Source organism: Callorhinus ursinus, unplaced genomic scaffold (genome assembly GCF_003265705.2).
Source record: "Callorhinus ursinus isolate GAN/ISIS: 27379988/994484 unplaced genomic scaffold, GSC_fseal_2.0 scaffold41, whole genome shotgun sequence".
In the NCBI taxonomy this organism is placed as follows: domain Eukaryota; kingdom Metazoa; phylum Chordata; class Mammalia; order Carnivora; family Otariidae; genus Callorhinus; species Callorhinus ursinus.
The window spans coordinates 907,245-934,304 of NW_027397103.1; the positions used below are offsets into that span (position 1 = coordinate 907,245).

Sequence of the window (27,060 nt, forward strand, 5' to 3'; positions counted from 1 at the left end):
CGAGGGGGAGGGGCGGGCTCGGCCCGGCTCGGCCCGGCCGCCCGCGAGCGGCTGCTGGAGCGCCCCGGGCCCGGCCCGGGCGGCGGCGGCGGCGGCGGCGGCGGAGGCTCTAGCCTGAGGCCTCGACGGCGCTGTTGCGCCGCGCCGCAGCCATGGCCCTGGTGACCCTGCAGCGCTCGCCCACGCCCAGCGCCGCCTCCTCCTCGGCCAGCAACAGCGAGGTGAGCCCCGGGCCCGCGGCCCCGGCCCGGCCGAGCAGCCGCCGCTCCAGGCCTGGGCCGCGAGTGCGGGGCGGAGGGCGCCGGGCCTGCAGGGGAGGGGCCCCGCCGTGCCACCCTGCCTGGGGTTACCGTGCGAGAGACCGCGAGTGTCACCCCGCAGCTGTGACCTCTGTGTGGGAGTGACTTTCAGCGAGACTGTATTGCGGCTGTGACCTCTGGCCGGGGGTGGCTGGCCCTGAACTGTGTGTGTGACTGATCCCCGTCCGGGGGTGACAGTGTGGGAGACTGGATGTGCCGCGGGGACTCCTAATTGGTGACTGTGGGAGATGCTGGTTCTGGGATCTCTGGCCCTGGGGCTGGTCCAGGCCCCTTCCGCGTGTGCCTGGCTGTGTATGTGAGTCTGTGCGTGACTGTGGGGCCTGTCTCCTGGGAATTGTGCCCGCCTGATGCTGTGACAGAGACCCTCCCCCCCCGCCCCGGGGTGCCCTTGTGAATGTTTGAGATTGTTTCCCCGGACTGCATGCCCCTGGAGGTCTGCCCCTTGGTGTGAGTGGCTGTCCTGTAGGGTGCCCGTTTCACTGTGTGACAGTGACTGAGTGAACTCAGGGCGCTCCGTGACAGGGTGTCTTGTCTTTGTGTGAGTCTGGATGTTTCCTTTTTGTAATATCCTTCGGGACTGCATGTTTGTGTTTATCTGGCTGTGTGGCCACGGCCGATTCTGGGGTTTCTGTGGCTGCACCGGTACATTCTGGGGGTTAAAGCACATGGCTGCACCCTGCGGGTTTCTGTGTGTCTGCGTGCCATCAGGCCTGTTGGCCAGCTCCTTCTTGCTCTGGGGTAGACTGGGAATGGGTCCTCTGAGTCTGCAGTTGGCCTGGGCTGCACTGGGCTGGGGCCTCAGGCAGCTGCAGGGCTGACCCTCTCGTCCCCCACCCTCCCACCTTCTCTTGGAGAACCGTTTATGTCCTCTGGTCTCCACTGCTATCCATGGCCAGGCTGAGAGTTGGCCTGAAGACAGAGCGGCTGGAGGAGGAGATTGGGAACTGTTTAGAGAAGAGAGAGAAGGCTGGAGGAGGGGCCCTGCAGGCCCAGGAAGTGGCCTCCGCAGCATCTAAGCGATTCTAGCCCCTTCTCTGTGGGGGAAGTCGACTGAAAGCGCTGAAAGGTTTGTGTGAGAGAAGAGGAACTGGTTTTGGTGTAGCAGCCCTGTTCGTCCTGGGGGCCTCTGGCCTGTTTACAAGGAGCAGCTGAAACCTTTTCAGAGTGGCTGTCAGGGTGAACCCCCCCCCCAGCCCCTTCCTCTCCTGGAGAGGCCATTAATGAGTTACCTTGTCTGAGGACAGGATTCTCCTCGTCCTTCCTCTGCAAGTCGAGGGTCCTTTCCCTCTGCAGGGAAAAGAACCCTGGGGGCCACTTGCCTGCAGCTGAGACTTGAGGCTGCAGTAGCTTCTTTCCTCCCCACCCAGACATCTGTTCTCCTCCATCATTGTGATTACCACCGTCTTGCAGTCTGCAGAGTGCTTCCTTGCACTGCATCTCATACTCCCTTCTCAGAAACTGTGAAGTGGGGGCGCCTGGCTGGCTCAGTCCTTGAGCCCAGGGTCCTGGGATCTAGCTCTGCATCCGGCTCCCTGCTGAGCAGGAAGCCTGCTTCTCCCTCTCCCACTCCCCCTGCTTGTGTTCCCTCTCTCACTGTCAAATAAATAAAATCTTAAAAAAAAACAAAACAAAACTGTGAAGTGAGGGAAGGGTTCGACTTCGGTAAGGGCTTATACAGAGGGGCCCTCAGCCTCGGTGTCGGATTCTAAACCCTACGTTCCCTGCGTAGCTTACATCTGATCAGTTCCTTCTGAGACACATTTTTAAAATTTTATGTTATCTTTTAGCTGAGATATAATCCACATATCATCCGCTCACCATTTCATAGTGTATGATTCAGCGACCTTTGGTATATTCACACGGTTGTGCAACCGTCCCCACGATCTGGTGCCAGAAATCTTCATCACTCCGAAAAAGAAACTGCATGCCTCTTAGCCACCACCTGCACCCGCCCCTCTCCGCACCCCCACCCCGCTCTCACCAAACTCTAGGTTCCCACTGATCTACTTGCTGTCCTCATGGATTTACTCGTACTGGACATTTCATATGACTAGAATCCTACAATATGTGACCTTTTGTGTCTGGTTTCTGCCACTTAGCATGATGTCTACAGAGTTCATGTCATAGCACAGATCAGTACTTCATTCCTTTTTTTTTTTTTTTTAAAGATTTTATTTATTTATTTGACAGAGAGAGACACAGCGAGAGAGGGAACACAAGCAGGGGGAGTGGGAGAGGGAGAAGCAGGCTTCCCGCTGAGCGGGGAGCCTGATGCGGGGCTCGATACAGGACTCTGGGGTCATGACCTGAGCCGAAGGCAGACGCTTAACGACTGAGCCACCCAGGCACCCCATTACTTCATTCTTTTTAATTGCCAAATAATATTCCATTGTATGGATGTATCACATGTTGTTGGACATTTGGGTTGTCTCTATGAGACACATTTCAAATTATTATATAGAACATTACTTTTACCAAGTGCCAGTGACCGAGTAAACATGAGAATAAAACTCGAGCCACCTTTTTTTCCCCAAAGATTTTATTTATTTATTTGAAAGAGAGCATAAGCAGGGGGAGCAGGAGAAGCAGACTCCCCACTGAGCAGAGACCGACATGGGGCTTGATCCCAGGACCCCGGGATCATGACCCCAGCCGAAGGGAAACGCTTCACCAACTGAGCCACCCAGGCGCCCCTAAGCCCCCCCTTTTTTTTTGGCTGTTAGTCGATCAGCAGCATTAATTTCTCAGTGAACTAGCCGAGGTCGGGATGTTCCCTGGAAGGCGGGCCTTCCTTCCAGGTGGGGTGAGGCAGGAAGAAGCAAGACAGTGTGGAGAGAGCAGGCAGGTGCATGTGAACTCAGGAGACGTGGGTCCAGGCCGGCTGTGCCTCTGGTCTCACCTTCCTCGGGCCTCAGCTCGTGCGAAAGGGCTGGCTTCCCTCCTACGTGTGTCCTTGGGCATGCATAGCTCTCTTCCCCGGAATAACTGACCACACGTTGCCTCCATTTCATTCCTGGGAATCCCAGAGAATGGCCAGGAATTAAATGTCTTTGAAGTCTGTACCCCTAAATCACTTCCTCATGCCTCGAAATGTACCTCCTCTGAGTCAGAGACTCAGCAGAGCTGTTTCCTGACTCAGCCCGGTCAGCGTGGGAACAGAGGGAGATGAGCCTGACCAGCAAAGCAGCTCTCCTCTCTTAATTTTTTTCCCCTGCCCTCACCCCCATCTTTAATTATCTCATTTATGTCACTTCACTGTTAATCTTATCTCATTCCTTTGTGAGAACAAGCAGAAGGCCCCACAGCAGATAAATCAATAACTTTCAGGAATGGATTGGAACATTGTTATTTTTGACAAACGTTCAAGGTGACTCATTTTTATGGGCAGATCTCCAGTCTCTTTGTTGGGGTGGGGGGGGCGCGGTGGGTTGGGGTTGGATCAGGGTTTCTCAGCCTTGGCACTGCCAGTATTGGGGCCGGAAAATTTGCTGTCGTGCGGGGTTGTCTTGTGCATTGTGGCGTATTTAGAGTCACCCGGTGGTCCTCCACCCACTAGATGCCAGTAGCATCCTCTCAAAAAAGGCTCCCGCTATTGAGAAAAATCATCCCCAATTGAGGACCACTGTGTTAGACCCAGCATTCTCCTCGAAGTGTGTGTGGTTGTGTGAGTTGTTGATGCTTCGCTCTGGGACTGAAGCTCGTGGCCCTGTGGTCAGCGCAGCCTCGCCTGATGTGTTCCGTGGCTCCTTTGCCTGTGGGGTAGAGAGCGTGAGAAAACTAAATGACTGGCCACCAGTGTCCGGCTCTGCACGATCCTGTACAGAGAGTATCTTCATACTGTTTAGGGGCCCCGGGGCTCTCCGGCGTACCCCTCCTTCTTAGTTGAGATTGCTCCCTTTTCCCATCACTGCTGGATCCTGCCTGGTCTCTGTCCTGGTTCAGCCTTGCATCTCTCCCAGGGATCGTTGCTTTCCAGGTTTCTCTTTCCTCTTCAATGGGCGCCTCTGTGGAACATAAAAAACATGCCAGGTCCCAGTGGTGCAGGGTTGTTTGGGCCTGGGGGAGGGGGTGTTTTCTTATTTCAGGTTTCTCATTGAAAGCAAAAGAAAAATTGCAATCGGGATTTAAGTCCCAGTTACTTTTAGATTCTAACCCTCTTGGCCTTTAAACTTTTAGAAAATATTAAATGTCCGTTTCTTTCACTTATATAAATAAACCAATAGCCTGGAAAGTTTAATATAAAACATTTAAGCCTTTTTGAGAACCACCAAGAGCTTTTGAGACCCACAGACAGACTGGCTGCTCCTGGCCCCCTTCCATTGTGAAAGATTTGCCTGGAATGGTTTTTCTTTTTTCTTTTCTTTTCTTTCTCTCTGTCTCGCTCTCTTTTTTTTTTTTTTTTTTTGTTAAACCCATGTGCTGGGTCTGAAAATGGTGTTGATCTCTCAGCTATTGCCTGGCTTGAAGGAGGAAATCGATTCCTCTTAAAACGTTGCACCCCGCCCCCCACCACTCTCCTTAAAAAACAGGGTGAGATCCAAAACAACCCTGGAAAGTTGAGAAGAGCATGTTGAGGAGCAGTGCCGGGTAGGAGTGTCCAGTCAACAGGAATCAATGCATGACACTGTGGAAGGAATGTGAATAAATGCTGGGAAATCTGAAAAGTCCCTCCGTGGAAATTTCTCGGAGGGACAGCGGAGCAGGGTTGCCGAGGAAAGGGTGCGACCATGTGGACGCAGCCAGGTTTCCTGGACATCTGTATCTTTTTCAGACATCAGAGCAGAAAACGTGAGACATGTGTCTGAGGCTCGTTGCTGGTGGCGTCTGGTGTGACATTCTCTTTCTTTCTCTGTAGTTGGAGGCTGGCAGCGATGAAGAGCGGAAGGTAAACCTCAGGTAAGCAGACTCCGTTTTCGTTCCTGAGTCTTTCTTCCAAGTGGGTTGCCATACTCTCGTTCCTTTCCAGAAGGGAGAACCCATGGAAGAGAATACACCAGTGTGTTCAGTTAGAGCCGTAAAAATTATGTCGCAAACACGTACAGAGGTGGGGCTTTCACATTTGTGAATGTGTTTAACCATAAAGAGCTTTCATAACGTTGTATAACATTTTGAAAAGGAGGTAGATCGTTGCCAGAATTCCACCACCCTCCTTGCTTTGCCACTTTGAAGATCGTTAGGTACTTCCTTCCAGATTTTACCTTTGAAAAAAAAATACTCTTTGTCGTATGCTCTCGCTTTTCCATCCTGCTTTTGGTAAGGTGTTCCTTCTGAGGTGAGCACGCTGCTGACTTGAAACAGACATCCCACCCCCTGAGTTTAATTCAAGGTGGTTTTTTTTGTGCTTGTGAGAAATCTTTTGGGACTCTCTGTTAAAAAAATTCCTCAGGCTGTAGTCCTCAGCTGTTGTATTCACTAGTAGACCCCAAAGGCATTTTTATTTTTCTTTGCCAAAAATACAGGTCTTCTTTTGGGTATTTTGTTTGCAGAAGATTTAGCACTCCCTTATATAATGTGTTCTTATTACATAACTTATTGTACCCTAAGGCGCCAGTCTTAAACTCAGACTCTTAGAATCTAAAAAAGTAAATAGAGTTTCAAGGATATTGTTCTTTGGCGGGGGGAATCTGTTTCATCTTGTGAGGAAGAGGAACACCAATTGGGAAAGGGAATGTGTGTTCAGAAACTGGGGCCCACCATTCATTACCGAGAGCAGGATGTTAAACTGGTTAAACTCACGTGTCTTTGAAGGTTCTGTGTCTTTGAGTGAAAGGAGGGAAGATACTCCCTTTTATTGTGGCATACATTATTTCTAAAGATTATATGTGTAGGGAAATAATAGCCTGCGGAAATCAGAAAGGTCTTATTTCAGTGGCTGGGTCCTCATCTTAACGTTACCTTTGGGGACCGTGATGGATTTACCCTGTCACCTGGGGTGTTGTGTTACTCGGGGTCTGGGTCAGGACTCGAAGGCTGGTATCAGCCCGACTCCCAAGTGGGGGCAGTCATGGGCCGTGTTGTAGAGCAGACTCTTCCGTGCTTGGTTCTCTGGGTGGAGGCAAGAAGGGACGAAGTGGAAGTCTGCTCTTTGGAGGAAGCGCTGACAGAAGGGTTTGCTGACCACAGTGGAGGCCCCGAGAGGGGCTGTGTCTGCAGGTGCATCTCCTGCCCCAAGCTTCCCTCCAGCACTCCCCTGGAGTGGGAGTTTCTTCCATCCCTGAGCTCTCCCTTCGCAGGGCTCGTGCCCAGGAGATAGTATTTAGCTCTCTCACTTAGATTGTCTTTGGGGTAAAGAACTATTTTTTTTTTCAAATTGCCCTTAATTAACTGACAGCATAGTGTTTGGAATTATTTCAATTAATAACTCACAAATAGCAGTGATGTGAAAATGTGAGTGCCCTGGCGGCCAATTGAAGGCCCCTTTCTCTGCACAGTTGGGAGCTGGAGAGGACCTCACAAAGGGAAGGGAAGTCGGCTCTGTGTATTGCCAGATTTACTCCTCTCAACCGCGCTAGGAGGGGGTCTCTCCCAGTTTACAGGGGAGGAACCTGAGGCCCAGGGTTGCACGTGGCAGGTACTAAATTTGAAGCGAGGCCTCTGTTGCCTCCAGCACCTGAGTTTGTCATGGGACCCCTGCCATTCTGGAGACCGGTGCCAGGAGCAGGACCGAGGAGCCCCACTGACTTGGGGTGGTGCCCCCTGGATGTGTGCCGACCACAGGAATCCCTCGTCACTGCGCCCAGCCCCCCCCCCCCCCCCCCCGCCATGCCCTTGTGAGCACTGGAGGACTCTGGCCTGGAGCCAAGGACCTGGGCTCTGAGCTTATCCTCTTGGGTTCCCTTCTCAGTCCCTCTTCCCCCCACCTTGACATTGATCCCCCCATTTTTAGGCAGATGACACCATCTGCTTTCCAACCCTTGTAGCCACTTGGGGGAAATTCTGGTGTTCTGGTTTAAGCTTTGACCGCAGCTCATTCACGTCCATGTGTTGATTTGCATTTTCAAGCCTTTGCTGTCCTGGCTTCTAGAAGAAGTAGTAATGGAATAGCCTGTTGTGTTTGCTTGCCTGGGGGAGAGGGCATTTCTCTGGGCTAGCAGGATGTTGCTCTCTCGCCTCCTCTCTGTCTTCCCCTTCATTGAAAGCTTTCATCTTTTGGGAGTTCTCTTTGACTCAACCATGGCCAGGAAATGGCTGAATCACATGGGCGGGTCTTCAGGGTCCCCCCTGCTCCTCTTCCCCACTTTCCCCTGGTGACACCATCGTTCATGTCCTTATCCCTCCCCTGTCCTGTGTCAGGCTGTTGTCATCCCATCCATCCCTCCCTCCCGCTCAAGATTTTCGTCCCCACCCTGAGATGGACAGGGTCTCGAAGTGCCCCTGTGCCTCTTGCTCTGGTCCCGTCTTGCCTGCTCTCCACCCCCCCCCCCCCCCCACACACTCTCGCACGTGTTGTGTTTCAGTCCCACTCCCTGGCCGGGCTCTTTCTTGAAGCCAGTTCCATTTCCTGCTGGGCCAGCTCAGTGGTCCCCCACAGACATCCGTGACTTCCCTCTCTTTGGCAGGTAGCTCTCAGCTCCTCTCTGTGGGCCAGGTACCACACCTGCCCTACGTGGCAGGTGGCAGGTGCTTTTGTCTCATCCCTCACCGTTGCGGGTGCTTCCCTTAGGGACGGGGACCTTAGTTCTCTGCCTGTGCATGACATTTCAGCGGTTGAAATATGTTAACTTCGTTCTGGTCCTGCAGTATATTGCATACCCGTATGAGAAAGAGCAAGGTGCAGAGGAGACTGTGGGGTTTGAAGCCAGGCAGACCTAGATTCAGAATCGGGCTCCTACCCTATAGCGGCTGAGCTTTGCCTCTGTGCCTTACTGCACTTCTGTGGGACTCTGTCATTCCATCTGTAAAAGAGAAACAACTAGGACCTTTCAGGGTCGGGGAGTAGCTGGGGTGGGGCTCCTCACACGGAGCCAGGCTCATGACAGGTTGGAAGAGCCATTGCGACGTTTGGTCCTGATAAGATGTTCGTATTAGTGTCAGTTCACAGCCCAGACTTAAGAGAGTTGGACTTCCTGTGGGTGCAGTGTCCGCTCTGTCATGCTGGGCCCCTGGGAGGGCCACCACCGTGGGTGCTCTGTGACCTGGAGCAGCCCTGTCCTTTTCCCGGCTGCATCCCTGTGAGATGCAAATAGGAAGGCACCCACTGCAGAATCAGTATTGTGATTCAGACAGTTTCTCAGAAGCCCTTAGCACGATCACCTCATGCCCAGAACGGAGCTGACTGACGCAGAGCCACGGAGATCTCGTTCTCTGTGTCCTGTCCCCTGCCGTCCGCGTGTACAGACTGCCGCCAGCCTCCAGCAATCCCCTTCTGGAAGCTGTGCTGCTCAGACTGTGGGAATTGGTGAGCAGATGGCTTTGCTGGCAGCGGCTCCTGGCTCCCTTGCCGTCCTGGGAGCTGCCCCAGTCTGGCATGAGACGTAAGTGCTTGTGTGCCAGGCAGGGCCCCGGGGAGAGAATCTGGTTGTGTTGTTTCCAGAGGGTGGATCGGGAGTGAATGTTTTTTGTTGTTGTTGTTTCCATCCAGAGTTTCCAAGTCAAGCGTATGAAAATGTTCATTAGAGTTCTTTTAATTTTTTTTCGTGCCTACCCAAGCAAACATTGGGGCCAAGGCAGCAGGACTTTGTCTTCTGTTTTCTGTGGTGTCCGTGGTAAACGATGACCTCCCTTGCACCTCTGCCTTTCCCTCCATGCTCCCTACCCCTTTGGATCTTGACCTAGAATTCTCCAGAGGCCCCCACTCTCCTGATAACCATCTGGAGTGCGGTTGTGCCTTCCCTCCCTCGCCCACAGCAGCAGGTTGGACTGGGGGGCAGGCATGCCCTTGCTCCCCGTGTCCTCGCTTCCCTGTCTCCAGCACCCTGTCTTTTATGCCTGTCCACCCTTGGGGTTCCTCTCTGCCTTTCTCAGCGGTTTCTTAGCCTGGACTTTCTTGTCCTTGTGGATACTCCGTCCGGTGAAGTCCTGCCAAGGGGCGTCAAGCATCCTGTGCATGCCAGGTCTGCAGCAGGTCACTGTATCTGTTAGCAGTCGCTGTGTAACGAGTTAGCCCAGACCTGGCAGTCCAAAACAGTTCCTGGTCATTGCCTCGCAGTGGGGAATCTGGACATGGTCTAGCTGGGTCCTCTGCTTGGGTTCTCACGTGGGTGTAGTCAAGGTGTCAGCCAGGGCTGGCGTCGCATCTGAGCTTCAGGTTCTCATCCAAGCTTACGTGGTTCTTGGCAGAATTCCTTTTCTTGCAGCTGCAGAGGTCATGGTGGCTTGCTTCTTCAAGGCCAACAGGAGGATCTGCTGCTGTGGAATCTTGTAAGGGAATGCCATCACAGGAGTGACCATCCCATCACGTTTACCATACAGTGTCACCTGAAGGGGGCAACTGTCCCATCCCATTACCTGGTCCCATCACATTCAGTGTAGAGGATCACCCAGGGCACCTGTAACAGGGGCTGGGATCTTGGGCCTTCTCCGAATTCTGCCCACTGGTCTCAGCCTGTGGGTACATTATGTAAAGGTGGTGCCGACTGAGAGATGTTCTCAGGGTCCTCAAGGGAAGAGGTCAGGAGCACCACTGAGCCCACAGGCTTTGACCACCACGCCAGTGAATGCCACATTCTTTCCGCTCAGCGCCCACACGCTTGTTCCCACTTTCAGGCTCGGCGTCTCTTGGATTCACCCCCACTTTGAATATTTTGTCCTCTGAAATACCACCTGCATTGACCCTTGCATCTCCCTCTGTGAGCTTTGGCTTTAGGGGACAGGCCTGGGTTTGGCTCCCACCTCTGTCATCTGTCACCTCATTAGGCAGTGGGCCAGACCTTATACAGCTTGTGGGGTTGCTGTCAGAATTAAATACCATAACACCACGAACCTTTTCACTGTAGTAAACACTGAACAAATGCCCTTTGCCTGTACCTCCTTCAGGGGCCAGCTTCTGTAGTGATTCATGGTTCTTCCTTTTCCTTCCCACGTGTGCTTTTCTCTCCTTTGTATTTCCTTGGGACTTGCTTTGTTGTATACTTACTTACATACATAACATTGCATTAGCAGAGCTGGCTGCCTAATTTGTGGAGCCCAGTACAGAATGAAAGTTGTGGAGGCCTTTTTTAAAAAAATGATTAAGAATTTCAAGGTGGTGATAGCAGAGCTAACCAAGCTTGAGGCCCTCCTGAGCCCGGGGCCTGAGCGACAGGACAGGGCCTTCCCGGCTTCAGCCGTCAGAGTGCCTGGCACACAGTGGATGGGCCACTGAGGTGTCATGAAGTGACTTGACTGTGTTCTTTTTCACATGGAGGAACTCGAGGTGCTCTTGGATGACATACAGGATGCTAAGGACAGAGAGTCTTACTGCCATTTCCCCCTGCAGTTTGGCAACGTGGGCGCTGTTAGAGCATTCGCGGCACCCCTCGGTCCTAACCTGTCTGCTCATGAGCCATTCATTCAACAGATACTTACTGGGCACCTACTCCGTGCCAACCCCTCTTCTGTGAGCTGGGAATCTACAGCGAACAAGACAAATCCCTGGCCTCCTGGCCGACATTCTGTTGGGGGAGACGAGGCAGTAAGGAAGATAAACAAGAACGTTAATAGCGTGTTAGTAAGTGCTCGGGAGAGAAAGTGAAGCAGGGACAGAGGATCGGGAAGGGAGCCTCCAAACATGCTCCACCCTGTGAGCTGCCAAATGTGAGTGACTTCATTTAACCTCCGTAGACCTCCTGCAAGGAAGCCGCCATTTTGTCCTGTGGGTTGGAAGAGTGAGCCTTGGAGACGTTAGCCGGCCTGGCTTCACGCAGTATAAAGTGATAGAGGCAAGACCCTCAGGCTCCATGTCTCTCTGCCTTCAAAACCTGTCCTCACCCCCCAAATTCAAGAGCCATATCTCGACTAGCCCTCCCGCCGAGGGTTCAGAGCTCTCAGCAGGAGGCAGAGAGGAAGGCGTCCACCCGGAAGAACCGCCATCTTTGCAGCCATTCTTCCTGCTTGGAGCCTAGCGGTCCCGCCGTGAGCTGTGTGCTTTTAGCAAGTCGCGGGACCCCCCGCCCCCCCAAGCCCCACTGAGAGCAAGAGTCGTCATGTGTCCCCCTTCCCCAGGCGGTCACCGGGCAGAGCCCCTGGGGAATGACAGTACCAGCTCCTGTTTACGGCAGGTGCAGGCGCTGGGTTTGGAACGTTGCTCACAGGACCTTGCTGTGTCGTCACCATGAGCCTCCAGGGCGGCTGCTAGCCCCAACTTAGGAAACTTGCAGTTTGAAAAGGCCCGGAGGCCTGGGCCAGGTTTTGGGTGCAGGTCGCGGTGGCTCGGAAACCCGTGTCCCCTCCTTTCTGCTCCGCCCAGTCCCTCACAGGAGACATGCAGTTTTGTGTTCAGCGCATCCTTTCCAATGTCCCCATCCCCCCAGCTTTAAGGGCAGTAGCTTCCCACTGGCCCCCAGTTTTCAACATTGGGGTACACAGACTTCTCAAATTCTGGGGCCATTGTGCCGTCCTGCCGGTCCGCTCAGTGTAACTCAGGTGTTATCCCTGGTGTGTTGGCACATTTGATTTTCCAAATCAGAATTTGCCTTCAGGGCAGGTTAGGTCCTTTGTTGTTGTTAGAAAACCTCCTAGAGTGGGGACAAGTGAGGACAGAGGAAAAGAGTTAATTTGATTCTGTTGGAACTTAATTAAAGTGAATTTTGCTCAGAGTCTAGTAGGTTTCATTAAGCTTTCGAAATACCAGTACTTAGACTTCAAAAGAATGCCACGGGGCCCTGGTCTCCTTCTTCCCAGGCGCTGAGTGCACCAGGGGAGCTCATCGGCACACCGGCAGTGCTCAAGCCAGGTCTTCCCTCGTGGTTGACGCTGGTACCAGCAATCGCCCTTACGGTAAGTGGAACAAAGCTGTGAGAGGGAGTCAGAAAAGCTAGGCTCTGTCCTGCGAGGTGTTGTCTGCTGTGCAACCTTAGGCAGGTCACTAGACACATCTGGGCCTCCGCCTACTCTTTTGTAAAGAGACTAGATTAGATTACGGCCCCCATATCCGAGATTGAGAGTCCTCAGACCCACCCGTCTTGTCCTGTGTTGCGCTGAACTTGTCATCGTTCGCTGTAGATTTGTAACAGACAGCCCAGACTCTCTCCTTCATTCCGGCACCGAGATCAAGGTCATACATTTGTGGGGAGTCTAGCCAAGTCAGGGTTATGGTCCGACCCTGACACGGAGAACACTAGCGTGGCCTCTGAGAGGAAGTGGACGCTTTGCTTGGACCCACCCTCTCCTCAGCAGAGCCCTGGGCCAGCCACCCTTCGCTCTCAGGAGCGGGCTGAAAAGAAAGGACTCCCACCTTCAGAACTCGCCTTTGGCGCACCTTGTGCTGTGGTCAGAGCTCTGGATTTGGACCGCTTATTAGAAAATTCCTAAGACTAGGAGAACATCCAAAACAAATCGTTCTGCTTCAAGGAAGGCTGCAGTAAGAAAACAGGATTAATCAAAATAGGATTAACCGGAGTCCGGAGGAGCCATTTTCAAGGCATGCAAGTGATTGGGCTGGGGTGGGGGCGTGATCCCGAGTCCCACTTTGGGGCGGGGTCAGTACTGGGACACATGGGAGGTGGCACACCAATGGGGAAGCCAGCTGGCCCGCCCCGCTGCGTCCCTGGATGCTGGGAGATGGCCGGCTGCTGCGTAAATTACAGAGGTCCCGGAGGCAGGCCTGTGCCTGGCTTCCAGCTCAGGGCACGGGCCCTGCCACCCAGCTGCCTGCCCTCCCTGAAACCGAGGAGAGGTTCTTCTCCCTCTCGGAGCCCTTGGGAGGCTTAGGGAGAGTTTCACTGCATGGGCGCAGAGTCCTTGCTGATACCACTAGACACATGGTAGCTGTTTGGGGTTTTTTCAGCTGTTATTTTCAATGAGGGTAGTGAGTGCCAGCCCTCCAGCTGCCTATCCCGACCTTCTTCCCTCCATAGATTCCCAGTTTCGCCACAAAAGACCAGAAGGTCAACCCAGTGGAATCCGAGAGGAGAAACAGCCAACGTGTGACCTACTTCCCTCCCAAGTTCTGCTGAACCTTGTACCAGACCTTTATCCGGGCAGCATCATGTCTTGCGGGCCTTTATTTTTACAGAATTTTTTTTTAATTGCTACTTTTGAAGTTATTTTTAAGAAGACTTTGTTTGAAAGAAAGCGGTTGTTGTTCAGTGTTAGGAAACGTCTGATGCTCTCACTGCTGGGGGCCACCCTGCACCCGCGGAAGTAACCCCTTCCCAGTCAGGTCTTGGCACGTGGCTTGGCAAGACTTCTCAAGGTGTGTTTCCCCAAATGTGGGCCTAGTCGAAATTCCCACAAGGGAGGGATGTGGTCTGGAGAGAGCCAGCGGCTGCCACCTCTGGATATCACTTGTCATTTCCCACATGTCCAGGCCCGCCTGCTCTGTGTCTGGTCGGTAGCAGGTGGAGGTTTGGGAGTGGCTCCTTAGGTCTGGGGCTGAGGCCACTGAACCACGCAGCCAGAGGGCTCCCCAAGGGGCCTGTTCTCTGGGCCCTGGGCACCCCTGTGCCGACCCCACCATGTGGGGTAGGAGGGAGAAGTGTCTCTTGTGAGGCAGCCTGGTGATGGAGGCAGTTTTTGAATTATTTGCTTTATTTATCAATTCAACCAATATATTTAGTGTGTATCTATTAGGCTCTATGCTGAATGCTGGGGGTTCTTTGTTAAGTAAAAAAAAAAAAAAAAAAAGAGTCCTTACCCACCACAGGCAATGTGGGTATGCTGTGTCTACCATAGCTTTGTCCAGAGGGGATCTGAAACACCGTATAAAATTCAGAGAAAACAATATAGTTTAAAATTAATGAGAAAAGCGGGACATAGGGAAAGTAGGGGAAAATAAGATGAAGCCAGGAGAAGATTGGTATGTGGAATGAACATAACGTTGGTACAGTTACCAGAGCGTGGCTATAGTTCTAACTTTGAGCTTCCTAGTAGGCAAAGCAAAGAGAGAAACAAGATCAGTTGCTTGATTCATGATACGCCTTAAAATACCACCAGGTTCAGTTCATTCCTCTGAAGAACCCTTCCTGATGGACACCTGTGGGTGTTCCCAAGCTGGCCCAGTGTGGTGGGCGGGTAAACAGGTTGTTTTAGGTTTAGCCCTGAGGCCCACAGAGGGAGCTGATGTTATGGTCCGTCCCACCAATTAACCTGGTATTTATGGTCTGGAGAGGTGAGGTCAGCGGCAGGACTGGGTGCCAAAGCAGCTGACCGCCCCAAACATTGAAAACAGGATGCTGAGTCACATCCTGCGGGCCTGTGGCGTCCTGACTTCATGTGCCCTTCACAATGGGAGGCTCGCACAGGCAGGTTGGCCTCCCGCCGTTTCAGAAGTGTGGTCTCAAGCAGGAAAATGCTAAAATTAGGTTTTACATGGGTCAGAGCTTTGTGTGCATGAGGCCCCCAAATTCTGGATGCACAAAGACCAGGAGGAACTGGGAGAGCAGAGTTTCCCATCATTTTCTGCTGCCTCACACACGAAGCAAGACTGCGTCCATGCTGGAAGATGGGAAAAGGGTCCCGAGGCAGGTAGAGATCTGCATCGGTGAGGGATAAAAGTCTCCAAAAGATGGAAGAGCAAGGCCGTGAAGTATGCCAGTGGCAATGACCAATAAAGTAGTCTTTTTTTTGTTTGCCTTTTTTTTTGCCGATAAAGTAGTCTTAAAAGCTTTTATCACCTGTCAGTAAAGAAAAATTACAAGTAGTGTTTTCCCCACGTCCAATTAAGCGGAAATTTTCCAAATAGTTGTTTAAATTTGGAAACAGTATAAAACTTACAGGAAGGTTCTACACAAAGACCTTTTTTCTGAACCGTTTGAGAGTAAATTTGCCGGTCTGGTGCCCATCACCCTTTGCATACAGGCAGCGGCCTCCTCCTACAAAGCAGACCTTTGATCCTCGACCCTGACACGTTACCGCCATCCCATCCTCAGAGCCCAATCAAGGTCTACCCTTTGACTCGGTAACCTCCTCTGTAACGGCAGGGTCCAGTTCGGGATTGCATGTGGCTTGTGGGTGTCTTCCCTGAGTCTCCTTCATTCTAGCACATGGCCTCCGTCTTTCTTTGACTCTTGTGAATGGGACACTTTTGCAGGGGACAGGCCTGTCCTGTGCAGGGGATAGACTTTCCCTGGGTTTAGGGTCACGTGGTGGTCCCTGGAGATTAGATTTAGGTGGGGGTCTCCCTGGCAGGCGTAGCCCCAGAGCCTTACTGTGCACTTGGCCTCGCATCCTACCAGGGGGCACGTGATTTCGGTTTGTCCCATTCCTGGTGCTGTTCACTTTGGGTACTCAGGTGAGTTTTGTGTGGCTCCTTTACTATATGGTTCTTCTTTTCCCCTTTATCATTAAAGAGTATTTTGTGGGGGCGATACTTGGAAATCATGTTAATCCCATCCCTTGGCAACTTGTCTTTATTTATATCTGTACAGACTCGTGTTTGTCTGTTTTATTCCATGGTTTATAATCCACTGGTTGTATTATTGACTTCAAAGTCCCCGACTTGGCCACTGGGGTCACGTTCAAGCTGGCTTCTGTGACCCTTGACCTGTCCCCGCCATCATTCAGCACTGCCTTGCTTTCTGATGCCAGGTGTTCCAGGCCTCATCTTGTACTTTCTCTGCCCCATATCTGGACTCAGTCATTTGTCCAAGGGGCCCTGCTTGCGTTTAGTGGAGAATGGAATTTACAAGGTGTGTTTATTACTATGAGGGTGTTTTCCTCCTTGGGCCCTCTCAGGGGCCAGAATTAGGGAGTATGTGTATTTATGTGCGCATGCACATACGTGCGTGCCCGCGCACACACGCACACACACCCCTGCATCTCTAGTTACCTATTTAAATAGTTTTGGGAACCATGAGTTCAGACTGATACCTTCCTCTCTGATCCAGCATCCCACAGTTCGTTCTCGTTTTCTCTCTCCGTATTTGTGACTCCCTTCCCTGACCATCAGAAACCTGTCTCCAGATTATCCTGAAAACATTTGCTCGTTTGATCTGTCTCCCTGGGTGTCACCAGCCTCCCATCTCTGCAGCCGCCTCTCCTCTGCATAGACGCCTTTGCGGCCCTGCTCACCACACCCTGCCCCAACTCAGATGCCTGCCGGGCTCGATCCACCAAATGGTCTTGGGCCTAAATGTTGGAGAAGTCAGCATTATTGGTGCTGTTTTCCTGAGGTGTCCATTCAGCAGAGATCCAGGGCGTCAGAGTCGTCCTCCTGGTTGTCTGGCCTGGCTCTTCTACTTCTTGACCCTGTGAACACAGGCAAGCAGCTCAGCCTCTCTGAGCCTCAGTTTCTCTCAAAGATAGAGACACTGAGGATGAGGTTAGTTAATATGTATAAATTGCTTAGCATGACATTCAACAAGGATGTTCATTATTAGCATTACATTCACTGAGTTCACACTGCCTTTTGGGCCCTCGGGGATCCAGAGATGGAGAAGTCATAGGCCTAGCTGTCAAGACACTCAGGGTGACGTGGAAAACTCAGTGGTTGTGTTGTTCGATGCCCTTGGTTGCCAAGAGGGCCTGACCACCAGGTGACTGTATGTCCACTTAGAGCCTTTATGTGGTGAGTCTTAGGTGTCCAGTGTGTCCTGTAGGTGGTGAGCACCCCATGTTCCAGGTGCTTAGAGATTCCCATGGTGAGTTAGTCAGGCAGTGCTTTGAAACTGAAGAGGAGGCCAGCCCGGTGAGTTTGTTGGTGAGTATTAGAGTCTACTGAATGCCAAGTAAGGAAGGGGCTTTCGAAAATTACGTGCGTGCTGGCCCTCGAGTCCCACTGTGAAGTTCAGATACACTGGCGTGAGGGTAACTTCACCATAGGTTTTAGTAAGTATGTCTGGGAACACAGCTTGGGAACCAGGGGCCTTAGGTTCCTATCACTTCCTAAGTATCTGACCTTGGACAAGTGACTTAACCTCTAAGCCTCAGCTTCCTTAACCGGCAAGAAGAGAGAAGGTGCTAAGAGATGTTGAAGGGGCGAGCCGTGGCTGGCTGCTGGGGCGGCGAGGGGAGGGCTTCCCGGAGAAGGCGTGAACACTGGCAGGTGGGCGCGCAGTGGGGAGGCAGACAGGAGAGAGAGAAGACAGTGAACCGAGGCCAGGGTGGAAGAGATGTTGAGAACGACTGCACAGGGAAAACAGAGACCTTGTGGGGAACGGGGGGAACCGTGTACAAGGTCATACGAGGAAGGTTTTTATTATAAATCACTTTTTCTGTTTGTTTTATGAGCTCCTTGAGGTCAGAGAGTGTCAGATGAATGAAATTGAGGTCGGCAACACATAACGGCTAATTGTAGCTACCGTAGAAAGCTAGCAGAAGCAGGTTGGATTCTACAGATAATGTGGCATCATTGAAAGTTCTGGAGCCAGGAAGGGTGTAACAAGAGCTGTGGTTAGGATCCGTGCGGTGGATTGGAGGCGAGAGGTCCGTGCCCTGGTTCTCCGTAGACAGAGGGCTCTTGAAGCTGAGCCGCCCTCCACCATAGCTGCTAGCCACATGTGGCTCATTTACCTTGAATTTAATTAGAATTAATAAAATGACAAATTCAGTTGATCGGTCACATTTACCACACTGTCAGTGTTCGGGAGGTGCCTGTGGCTAGTGGCTCCTCGCTTGGACAGTGCAGGTAGAGAGCATGTCCACCGTCTTGCAGGAACATTCTGAGTGCCCAGCATAGAGCCAGGTGCGCAGCGGGGCCCAGGGGATGATGTGGCATGGCTTGTCACAGGGGCAAGGGGGCCAGAACTGGATGGTGACTGAGGAACTGGGGAGGAAAGGACCTTGGGAAAGGTTAGGACTCAGCGGCCGATGAATATGGGATGGGGCTGCATACCAAAAAGAAAGGGCGAAGGACCTGGGACGGTTGAGATCATCTGCCCTTGGAATTTTTGCGTTGTTTTAAAAACATTTCCTCCGTGCGCCTGTTATTTCTGGCTGGCAACGTTGTCTTTGCTGCCACTGCATTTCCAGCACAATGCAGCCGTTGTGTCTTCTGCCCTCCTCAGGGGGCTTAGATCCTGGTATCCCAGATGTACAGAGGAAGATAGCATAGCTCAAGCTTCCACAGGCGGGGGGGCCTGAGGACTCTTGCCAGGGTGGTGCATGAAGGAAGCATCCGAAGGTTTGGAGAGCCAACTCCAGGCACATCATTTGCAGTCTTTCCTCTACGGGGTGGGGGAAAATCCTGCTGCTGTGAACTTGCTGGCATATTCCTGGTAGGAGCTGCTTGCTCCTACCCGTTGATATGAAGGAGAATGTCTCTTACTGTCTGAAATACTTTTGGACATTCCTTCTCTCTGAGAAAAGCCTACGCCTTCTAGCCAAACAATACATGCCCCAGCAGCAGAGACATTTGTACTGAGCCCTGCCAGCATTTCTTGCCTCTGACCCCGTTCCTGCCGTAGAACGCCTGCAGAGCTGGAATTTCCCTCCCCTCAGCATTCTGTGTGTAGGGGAGCACCAGGGGGGGGGGGACGGACTCTCGCTGGGAGGTGTATCAGGTGAGTTACTTGTATTCTTATGCTCTGAAGGATGGTGTTTGGGACGAGGCCCTGCCGAGCAGCGTTGTGAAGCACAAAGCAAAAAAGAACAGGGCCTTGGCACAACTCTGGGGTCTTGGTGACTCTTGACCAGGAGTTCAAAGTGAGGGAAGGATGTGAGGGAGAGCCAATAGGAAGTCTCTGATCTTTCCGTCTTCGCAAACTTCACTTTGCCAGGAATGGGGTCTGAATCTCTCCAGACCATCGCCAGTAGGGGTTTTGAGATCTGTATCTGTCCAGCTTCACCCGCCGCCCCGAAGCCACGGGGCAGGCCATCATGCCTCTGACCCAGGCGTCCTGGCGCGGGGCACCGAACGTGGGGCTTCTCAGTGCAGCTCTGTCACTTCGTAGACACGTGGCCACAAACAAGTCATTCCTCTGCTCTGTCTTGACCCCTTCATCAGAAGCATGAAATTGTAAGAATTAAGTGAAAAAACGGAGGGGCAAGCTCTCCAAAAACTGTAGGGCACCACTGAGGAGGAAGGAATCATTAACATGTATTTATTTAAAACAACACTCATTGAGTGCCATTGGTGTAGTAAGCATTCAGGGGCTGAGAACTGACATTGACAGGTTGATGGCTCAACTTGAGGCCCAAGGTTTGGTTCTTAACTTTGCACATTCTGAAACGTCAGTTTATTAGCACACCAGGGGATGGTCAAGTTCTGAGAAACCAACTCAACGCTAACCAAACTTATAAGGAACTGACTTGTAAACCAGAATAGACATTTATGAATTCACAGTGGAGCCTTTTACAACAGAGACCAGGTCTTCCTCTGTTTGTCATGGGATATGTATAACAATCTTCCTACTCTCCTGCTCCCTACTCCCCTCCTCTGTGTTCACTGATCCTCTGAGGCCCCACTTGGTGTCGTTTCTTCCAGGAAGACCTCCTTGGACCCCCAGGTTGCGCTGGGCGCCCCTCCCGTGCATATGCACATGTCCATATGTGCATGCATCTGCAGCACCCTGTAGATCCCTCTAGTGTGGAACCTGCTGCATCACATTGCAGTTACTGTCCTGCATCCGTCTGACCCCCTGGAATGTAATGTCGCTCCGAGGCAGGAGCTGTGTCTGGCTTATTTCTGTATTCCCAGGACTTAGCACTGACCAGGCACAACAAATATTTGTTCATCTAAATGGAATTAATGGAACCTCCTCTTGGGAGCATTCACCGGCACCCACCTTTTCTGTGGTGACAACTTTACATTCGTTCTTTTTTTTTTTTTCCCTAGAATTGTCATCGCGCCTGCTAGACAAATCACGGTCCCCTCAGCCATCACTGTGCAGAGCCAAGGGACTCGAGCGTTGATCTCCACGTAGAAGTAGTTCAGTTCGTTTCAGCCAGTCCCCATCAGTTTGGGATTCTTTTCAGAGCCTATGCTTGGGGGCTCCAATTCTCTAATTTTGGGTGAGATGTAGCGTCGGAAATACTAAAATCATACCATTTAGTAACTTTCTGTTTTCTCATCTGTAAGATGAGTATAATAATGCCTGGCTTGGCCTGCCGGGAAGTTTCATGAAGATCAAGTGCCTGACATTAGCCAGAATGCTCTGTCCACAGCAGAGCCCATCCCAGGGCCGATGTGTCCGTTTTGTTACTGTCATTTCATATCCTCATGCAGGGCTGCCTTTCAAAGGCCAGGACCCTGTGACCGAGAGTGTTTGGTAGAAGATGGGCAGGTGCATTTATAGGCTAACCTCTTTGGCTGCTTCCAAGAGTAGAGTAGAACATAAATTGGAGCCCAGAAATATGGGTTCCCAGACCACTGCATTTTATTTGCTTAAAGCCCAGTGTGCCCCAGAACCCCCAAGGGAGTTGGTTAAAAGACGGGGTGGTTCCTGGAGGCTGCAAGAGTTTGACCGGCTTTCTTCATGTGTCATTTGGACAAAACGCTGCCTGGCCGGTAGAGCTGTGGGAGCTGACGCCACGGTGTAGCCTCGCACCCGGCCACCATCTCTGCCACGCGGCAGGCGCTCAGCAAATAACACTGCTGTTGAGAAGCCTGCCCTGAAGGCAGCTTCTCCACCAGCTGGGCCTGTGCTGCCCACAGAACTCTGCCTCCAGATTCCTGTTCAGTCCACAGGGACCGGACGGCCATCTCCCGCCCCACAATCGTGGTGGAGCCTGTGGGCAGGGAGATGGCAGTGGTCCCCCTGGGCCTCCTGCTTGCCCCCAGGGCTGGGGGGGGGGAGCTCTGACAGGGAGCCCTGTTTCCCTGACTCATGCCTGCTCTCCCTTCTCGCAATGCCTTCATCTGCTGGGAAGAAGGGCTGGCGAGCGACCGTATTCTGACTTCCCAGTGACATGTGCTTTAGCGAAGCCAAAGCGGCCGCCCTGCAGTTAGCCGCCAGGGCAGGCAGGGGCAGAGGTGACGTCAGGGTAACCTCGGGCTGGTAGGGACGTGGGTTATGAAGATGGGCATGGGGCAGAGGGATTTGGTCCCGTCCCAACTTGTAAAGATGTTATTATGTTCCTGGGCAAGCTGTAGTTCCCTCCACTGCAGAATCGTGGTAGTATGTGCCCCCACTTAATCCTCTTGTGAGGATTAATTTATCCTTCGGAAGCTGGGGGAAGCTTCCAGGCCTCCCCAGGAGTCTCTGCCCAGTGCTCCCTCCTTCAGCAAGCGTTCCAAAAGCCACCAGTTAGATGCGCCCCTCTCCCCTCTTCTGAACACCAGCAGGGCCCCTTTCTTTGGGTGCTTATCCCAGTCTACCCTGCAGGGTGGCTAGTCGTGTCCTTGATTGGTTTCACCGGCCCAAGGAAGCGCTGCAGACAGCACCTGCTGGCTCCTGCCGGGCGGGTTTCAGGGTCTCATGCCAGGCCCTCGGGGACCTGGGCCTGCTTTCCCTTTGCAGCCTGCCCTGCCCTTCATGCCTGTCGTTCTCGAAGCCCCTCCTGTGTGTGCACACGCGGGTCCCTCTACCTGGCTTCTCCCCCTCACACTCCCCCTTGCCTCCTCAGGCAGCAATGAGCATGACCAAAGAATGCTCAGAAAGCAAAATGCTTTGACAACATGGGCTAACTGCGGCAGCTGCCAACTGTCACCAGTGGGTGAATGGGTGGCAATTTGACGGAAATAGGAGTTTTTCAGGCTGTCGATTTCAACCAGAATGGGGTCCTCATTGCTCGGGATCTGTTCCTTGGCGGCCAGCTGTTTTCCCTCACAATGTCATGCTCACCCTCGTGCTTGTTCCCCAGGCCCACAGAAACCCGTAGGAGTGAAGTGATTAGAGGAACTTCAGCTGTTTTGGTCTCTCTGAATGGCCCTCTTTCATCTGGATATGCAGGGACAAGGGCCTTTTTAAACCCAAACATCAGGGGAAGACCAGAGTCCCACAAGAGCCACTCGTGCTCTGGGTGGGACCATTGTCTGGGGACAGGGACTCCGGCCCCTTCCTTCCCTTTCTCCGGAGGGAGTGCAGGGCAGGCGCTCAGAGGCAGTTAAAGATGCGAAGCCGGTTGTCATGAACGTGTTTTATTTCACGGACTTCTGCGTCTCCCTTCAGCCAACTCACAGCTTCCGCTCTTCAGAGGTTTCCAACCCAAATTAGTACGTATCACCACCCGACCTCTCTGTTCCTACCACGGATCGGTTTCTGGAGGACCCTGGCCGTTTATGCTCTGAACGCTGGGGTTTTTCGTCTGTCCTCAGTGCCTTGTAGAAAACTCTTAATGCTTGTGTCATCTCCTGAAATGGGCGGTGACCAGTGTCTGAGAACATATTTGTACCGCGGAGATAAAAGTGTTGGGGTGGGGGTGACGGGGGGGGCGGTGGTGCAGGGAGGGCCGGGGCTGAACTCGTTTTTTACTCTTCCCATCAAGGTTTTTCTTAAAGCGATGGAGGAAAACAGTTGTTTTATTGCTCTGGGTCTGACCTTTCTGGAACTTCAGTCACAGACTTTTTAGGACAGCATTTTGGGGGAGAAGGCTGGTTTTTCTGTAGCTGGGATGGGTGGTTTGTAGGTCTGTACTTCCTTGCTCTGAGAACTTAGTAAAGTGGGTGTGCCATCCCCAAAATGGATTCTTTTTTTTTTAAGATTTTATTTATTTGGGAGAAAGAGAGAATGAGCAGGGCAGGGGAGGAGGGGCAGAGGGAGAAGGAGAAACAGACTTCCCGCTGAGCAGGGAGCCCACTGCAGGACTCTAGCCCGGGACCATGGGATCATGACCTGAGTTGAAGGCAGACACATAACCCACTGAGCCACCCAGGCCTTCCCCCAAAATGGATTTCTCACAAATTGGGGTACCACGCTTCCCTGTATTAGGAGCCCAGCACAGAGAACCCCATGGAGTCCTGGCAGCGGGAAACGGTGTTCTCATCGGCCACTCAGAGGGTGCATGAGGCTTAGGGCCTGGAGTGAGCTCAGAGCAGAAGACAGGAAACGGGGTGACAGGAATATCTGCATTTTGTTTCTGTAAATGCTGTGACTGCCCATGCTCTCCAGCCTCTTGGCCCCAAGAGTCATCGTATGCGGTCATGCTCGGGCTGTATCTGCTTACTGTCTCTCCAGATGCAGGGCAGTCTCACAGGCCTGAGACAGAGAATGTGCTTTGTGGGCTTCCCAGCAGCTTTAAATCTCGCTCTTTACAGTAAACGCTGGTGCCTCATTGCCTGGAAGGCAGCTGCAGTGTTCCAGGGCCCCCATCCACACGGCCCCTGACTTCATATGTAGATGGGGGACTCTGATTCTTTAGCAGTCACAGGAACACTGAGAAACAACTGGCCTTGTAAGCCATCACGGGATAAAACCAGCCTATTCTTTTGCATTGTTCCCTTTTTTTTTTTCCAAAGGAAATGTAAGGGAAACCAAGGGGAATTTTTGCTCATAATTTCAAAGGCAAAGGTCACCGTTAATGGCTGACTGTTTCCAGAGTGTTCGGGCTTCTGGTCAGTATGGGTGTTTTTTTTTTTCTTCCCTTTTCCCTTTTTCTTTTTTTTTTGTGGTGGCTGCGGGCGGGGGGGGCGGGGAGGGAGAGAGAGAATCTTAAGCAGGCTCCATGCCCATTACGGAGCCAACACGGGGCTCGATCTCATGACCCTGAGGTCATGACCTGAGCTGAAATCAAGAGTCAGAAGTTTAACCGAATGAGCCACCCCAGGCGCCCCTCTGTATTTTTTTTTTTTTAAGGTGTTATTTTTAAGTAATCTCTACGCCCAGCGTGGGGTTTGAACTCACAACCCTGAGATCAAGAGTCCCAGGCTCTACAGGCTGAGCCAGCCGGGTGCCCCCTTTTACGGTATTTGTAATCCTGGGCTCCCCAGTTCTTGCAGCTGGCAGCACAGTTGGGGATACTAATGAGGAAAAGCTAAAAGCTGTATGGATGTTAAAGGATTGGTAAATGAAATCTACAAAACCGTCAATAACTCAAAGGCCCAAGTAAGAGAGGCAGCCCTGAGCCTTATTGTTGGGCGTTTGAGCAGAGTCACTATTTTTGGCATGAGGATTCAACCAGCAGAAGGCACAGATTTTATTGTAGACTTCATATGATACAAGATCACTGTTTTTCTGATTCCAGGAGCCGCTGAGTTCAATGTGGTGAGTTTTCTTAGCACCTAGAGTTGTGTATTAGACTTAACTGAGGTTTTTATTCCAGGATTCAGAACATTTAACTACTAACATTAGACGTCTGGGGAGAAGGTGATCTTGCTTTTTTTATATTTACAGAAAATGTCCCTGTATTTCTGTCGGGAATCAGTTTGCTTCCTATTAAAACAAACACACACAAAAAGTGCTGCTTTTTCTTGGAGATTTTCCCTTCAAATCATGTGTATGTTAATTGGTTGCTCAAGACAGAATTAATGATTTTTACAGTTCCCTTTGTTGTGAACTGTGATCTTTCACAAAATTGATAGAAATAAAATGCTTTTCCATTATAACATACAGTACATGTCTTCCCTTATTCTGAAAATCAAATAAAAAATAATCTTTTTAAAAAGTTAATATTTGCTCAGTATAGAAAATTTGGAAGATACCAAGAAGCACAAAGAAGATAATCATAGGTGGTCCAATCCTCCCCCCACCAAAAAAAACCACTGTTAATAATTTTAGTGCATTTTTATGGGTAATTTTCCGCATTAACAGTATTTTTGAATAATTAGTAACTAGTAGCTAATACAGTCTGTCAGTTTATAGTCTTAATTTCCGCATAAGCTAAAGATTTTTTTTTGATAGCCAAATCGTGAAATGTTTAAAATTTAAATCGTGAGTTCTCAAGCTGTATGTCGAATGTCAGTGTTATTGCTGGTTTAAAATAACAAAAACCAAAGGTTCCTTTTGCTGAGAAATTCACTGTGTCAACTGGAGGTTCTCTACCACAGCAGTGACACCGTAACCTTGACTAAGCTAAATCACGGGGTCAGTAACCACCGGCTTTTGTTAAGATGCAAATCAATAGTGAAAGTATAACTTCCTCTTCTTCGTATTCCATCAAGGGAAGGCACCAAGATCAGTGAAGTTGTCATAGCCAGGGAGTCACAGATTCCACAGCAAGAGTGCGAAAAAGTCACAAAATTCAGAGAGTTGCTCTCTATCTTTAGGAGACGTGATGCAGGGAGATCCTTTTAGAGTATCCTGCAGGAGGAAGGGGCTGTCGGCCTTGCAAGAGCCCCAAGGACCTCGGGCGTTCTAGCCGAAGCCTGAGTTCATCACACAGACTCCAGCAGCAGGCTTGTAGCGAAGGTGCGGGAAGGGTGCGGCGCGAAATGATCAGAATAGCCCTTTTGTCCCGTGGGCATCGAATGTGCCATTTGCCTGCACCAAAGCTTTTCCTCTGCTGTGTGTCTTTGCCCATGTTCCCCTCTGAATTCCAGCCTGACCGTGCTCTGGTTTCATCCTTCCCAGCTTAAGTGAGAGCTTTTTCATGGTGAAAGGAGCAGCACTCTTCTTACAGCAAGGAAACAACCCTCAGAGCCAGCGAAGCCTTCAGCATCCCCACAAGCATGCAGGTAAATTGAGGTTCTTCCCTGGAAACTTATTTTCTGTGCAATGGGGGAGCCTTCCATTGCTGGTGGTAAGCAAGTTGCTGGTTTTCAAGGCCAGAGAAATAGCGGAACACAGGCTTGTCATGCGCCTGGTGCAAAGCAGAAGCTCCTTTCATGAGCAGGTAAGCCATGCGCGTTTTCCAGGGAGCACCGAGAGCTAGTGTCCCGCGGACTGTGCATGTCTACACAAGAAATAAGGCAGTCAGCAGCGTTCTGTTTGGGTGTGAGGATTTCCCACCCACAGTTTATCAGTTAACTGCAGATTTTAAGTTACAGTATGATTTTTTTTATTTTTTTATTTTTTATTTTTTTTTAAAGATTTTATTTATTTATTTGAGAGAGAGAGAGAATGAGAGATAGAAAGCATGAGAGGGGGGAGGGTCAGAGGGAGAAGCAGACTCCCCACTGAGCAGGGAGCCCGATGTGGGACTCGATCCCGGGACTCCAGGATCATGGCCTGAGCCAAAGGCAGTCGCTTAACCAACTGAGCCACCCAGGCGCCCTGATTTTTTTTTTTTTTTTAACTAATGCACCAGAACCTGTGATAGCCAGACGTTGTCCCCTTGAAAATAACCACCTTGGGATGCCCTATACCTCCTCTGAGGACTCTGGTCATTTCTCTGAGCATCTGGAAAGCTCTCATTTGGGGAATTTCTTTATGAGTCTTCAGCAGGCATTGGGGTGGGAAATCTTTATGATTTATCAGTGGATTTGGTTTCTGGAAGTAGACTGAAGTGATAAAGTGGGGATCAAACCCAACATTCATTTAGGTCCAATAGCACATGAGCAAGAAATGCCTATATGGTAACAGAGACTGGTTTTCTTAGGTGACTGGACTCTGACACCAAAGGCAGTTTGAAAAGAGGAACCAGAAAACATTGCGTACAAGGGAATCTTTGTAATAGGCCCGTAGCCTCTGCGGGCACTTCTGGGACGGGCTGCGCATTTCTCAGTGCAACCTGCAAAGGCCTCTGACCCTCAGAACAACAAGCAGGTGAAAGCAGCTGGCAGTCGGGGCCAGTTTTCTTGCCACTGTGATCATTTTATCTCTCACCTCAAGTCCTCTCGCCTCATTTTGGACCTGAGTGCCTAGGTTAGAATTTCGTGTCTTACACTTTACAGCAAACACCAGGGGTC

General features: G+C 51.3%; 1 protein-coding gene and 1 long non-coding RNA gene across 15 annotated transcripts in view; one reads left to right on the forward strand and one right to left on the reverse strand.

Moving 5' to 3' along the window:
- The first annotated feature begins 36 nt into the window (after positions 1 to 36).
- Positions 37 to 27,060, forward strand: part of SSH1 (slingshot protein phosphatase 1) — a 54,619-nt gene continuing 27,595 nt past the window's right edge. For 2 of the 14 annotated variants that reach the window (XM_073880981.1, XM_025889287.2), the window contains exons 1-3: positions 38 to 221; positions 5,176 to 5,216; positions 25,784 to 25,887. In XM_073880981.1, coding sequence (XP_073737082.1) covers positions 153 to 221; positions 5,176 to 5,216; positions 25,784 to 25,887 — 214 coding nt within the window. In that variant the 5' untranslated portion in view covers positions 38 to 152. Of the gene's footprint in view, positions 222 to 5,175; positions 5,217 to 12,042; positions 12,237 to 13,315; positions 13,654 to 17,478; positions 18,540 to 21,188; positions 22,492 to 23,911; positions 24,479 to 25,783; positions 25,888 to 25,938; positions 26,046 to 27,060 lie in introns of those variants that run through there. The other 12 variants (XM_073880988.1, XM_025889289.2, XM_073880983.1 and 9 more) reach the window with 11 other exon arrangements.
- Positions 3,943 to 10,934, reverse strand: LOC141370633 (uncharacterized). Its single transcript, XR_012374830.1, has 3 exons — positions 10,827 to 10,934; positions 4,190 to 4,324; positions 3,943 to 4,072 (listed from the first exon to the last, which is right to left on the reverse strand). It is a non-coding gene; the product is annotated as an uncharacterized lncRNA (long non-coding RNA).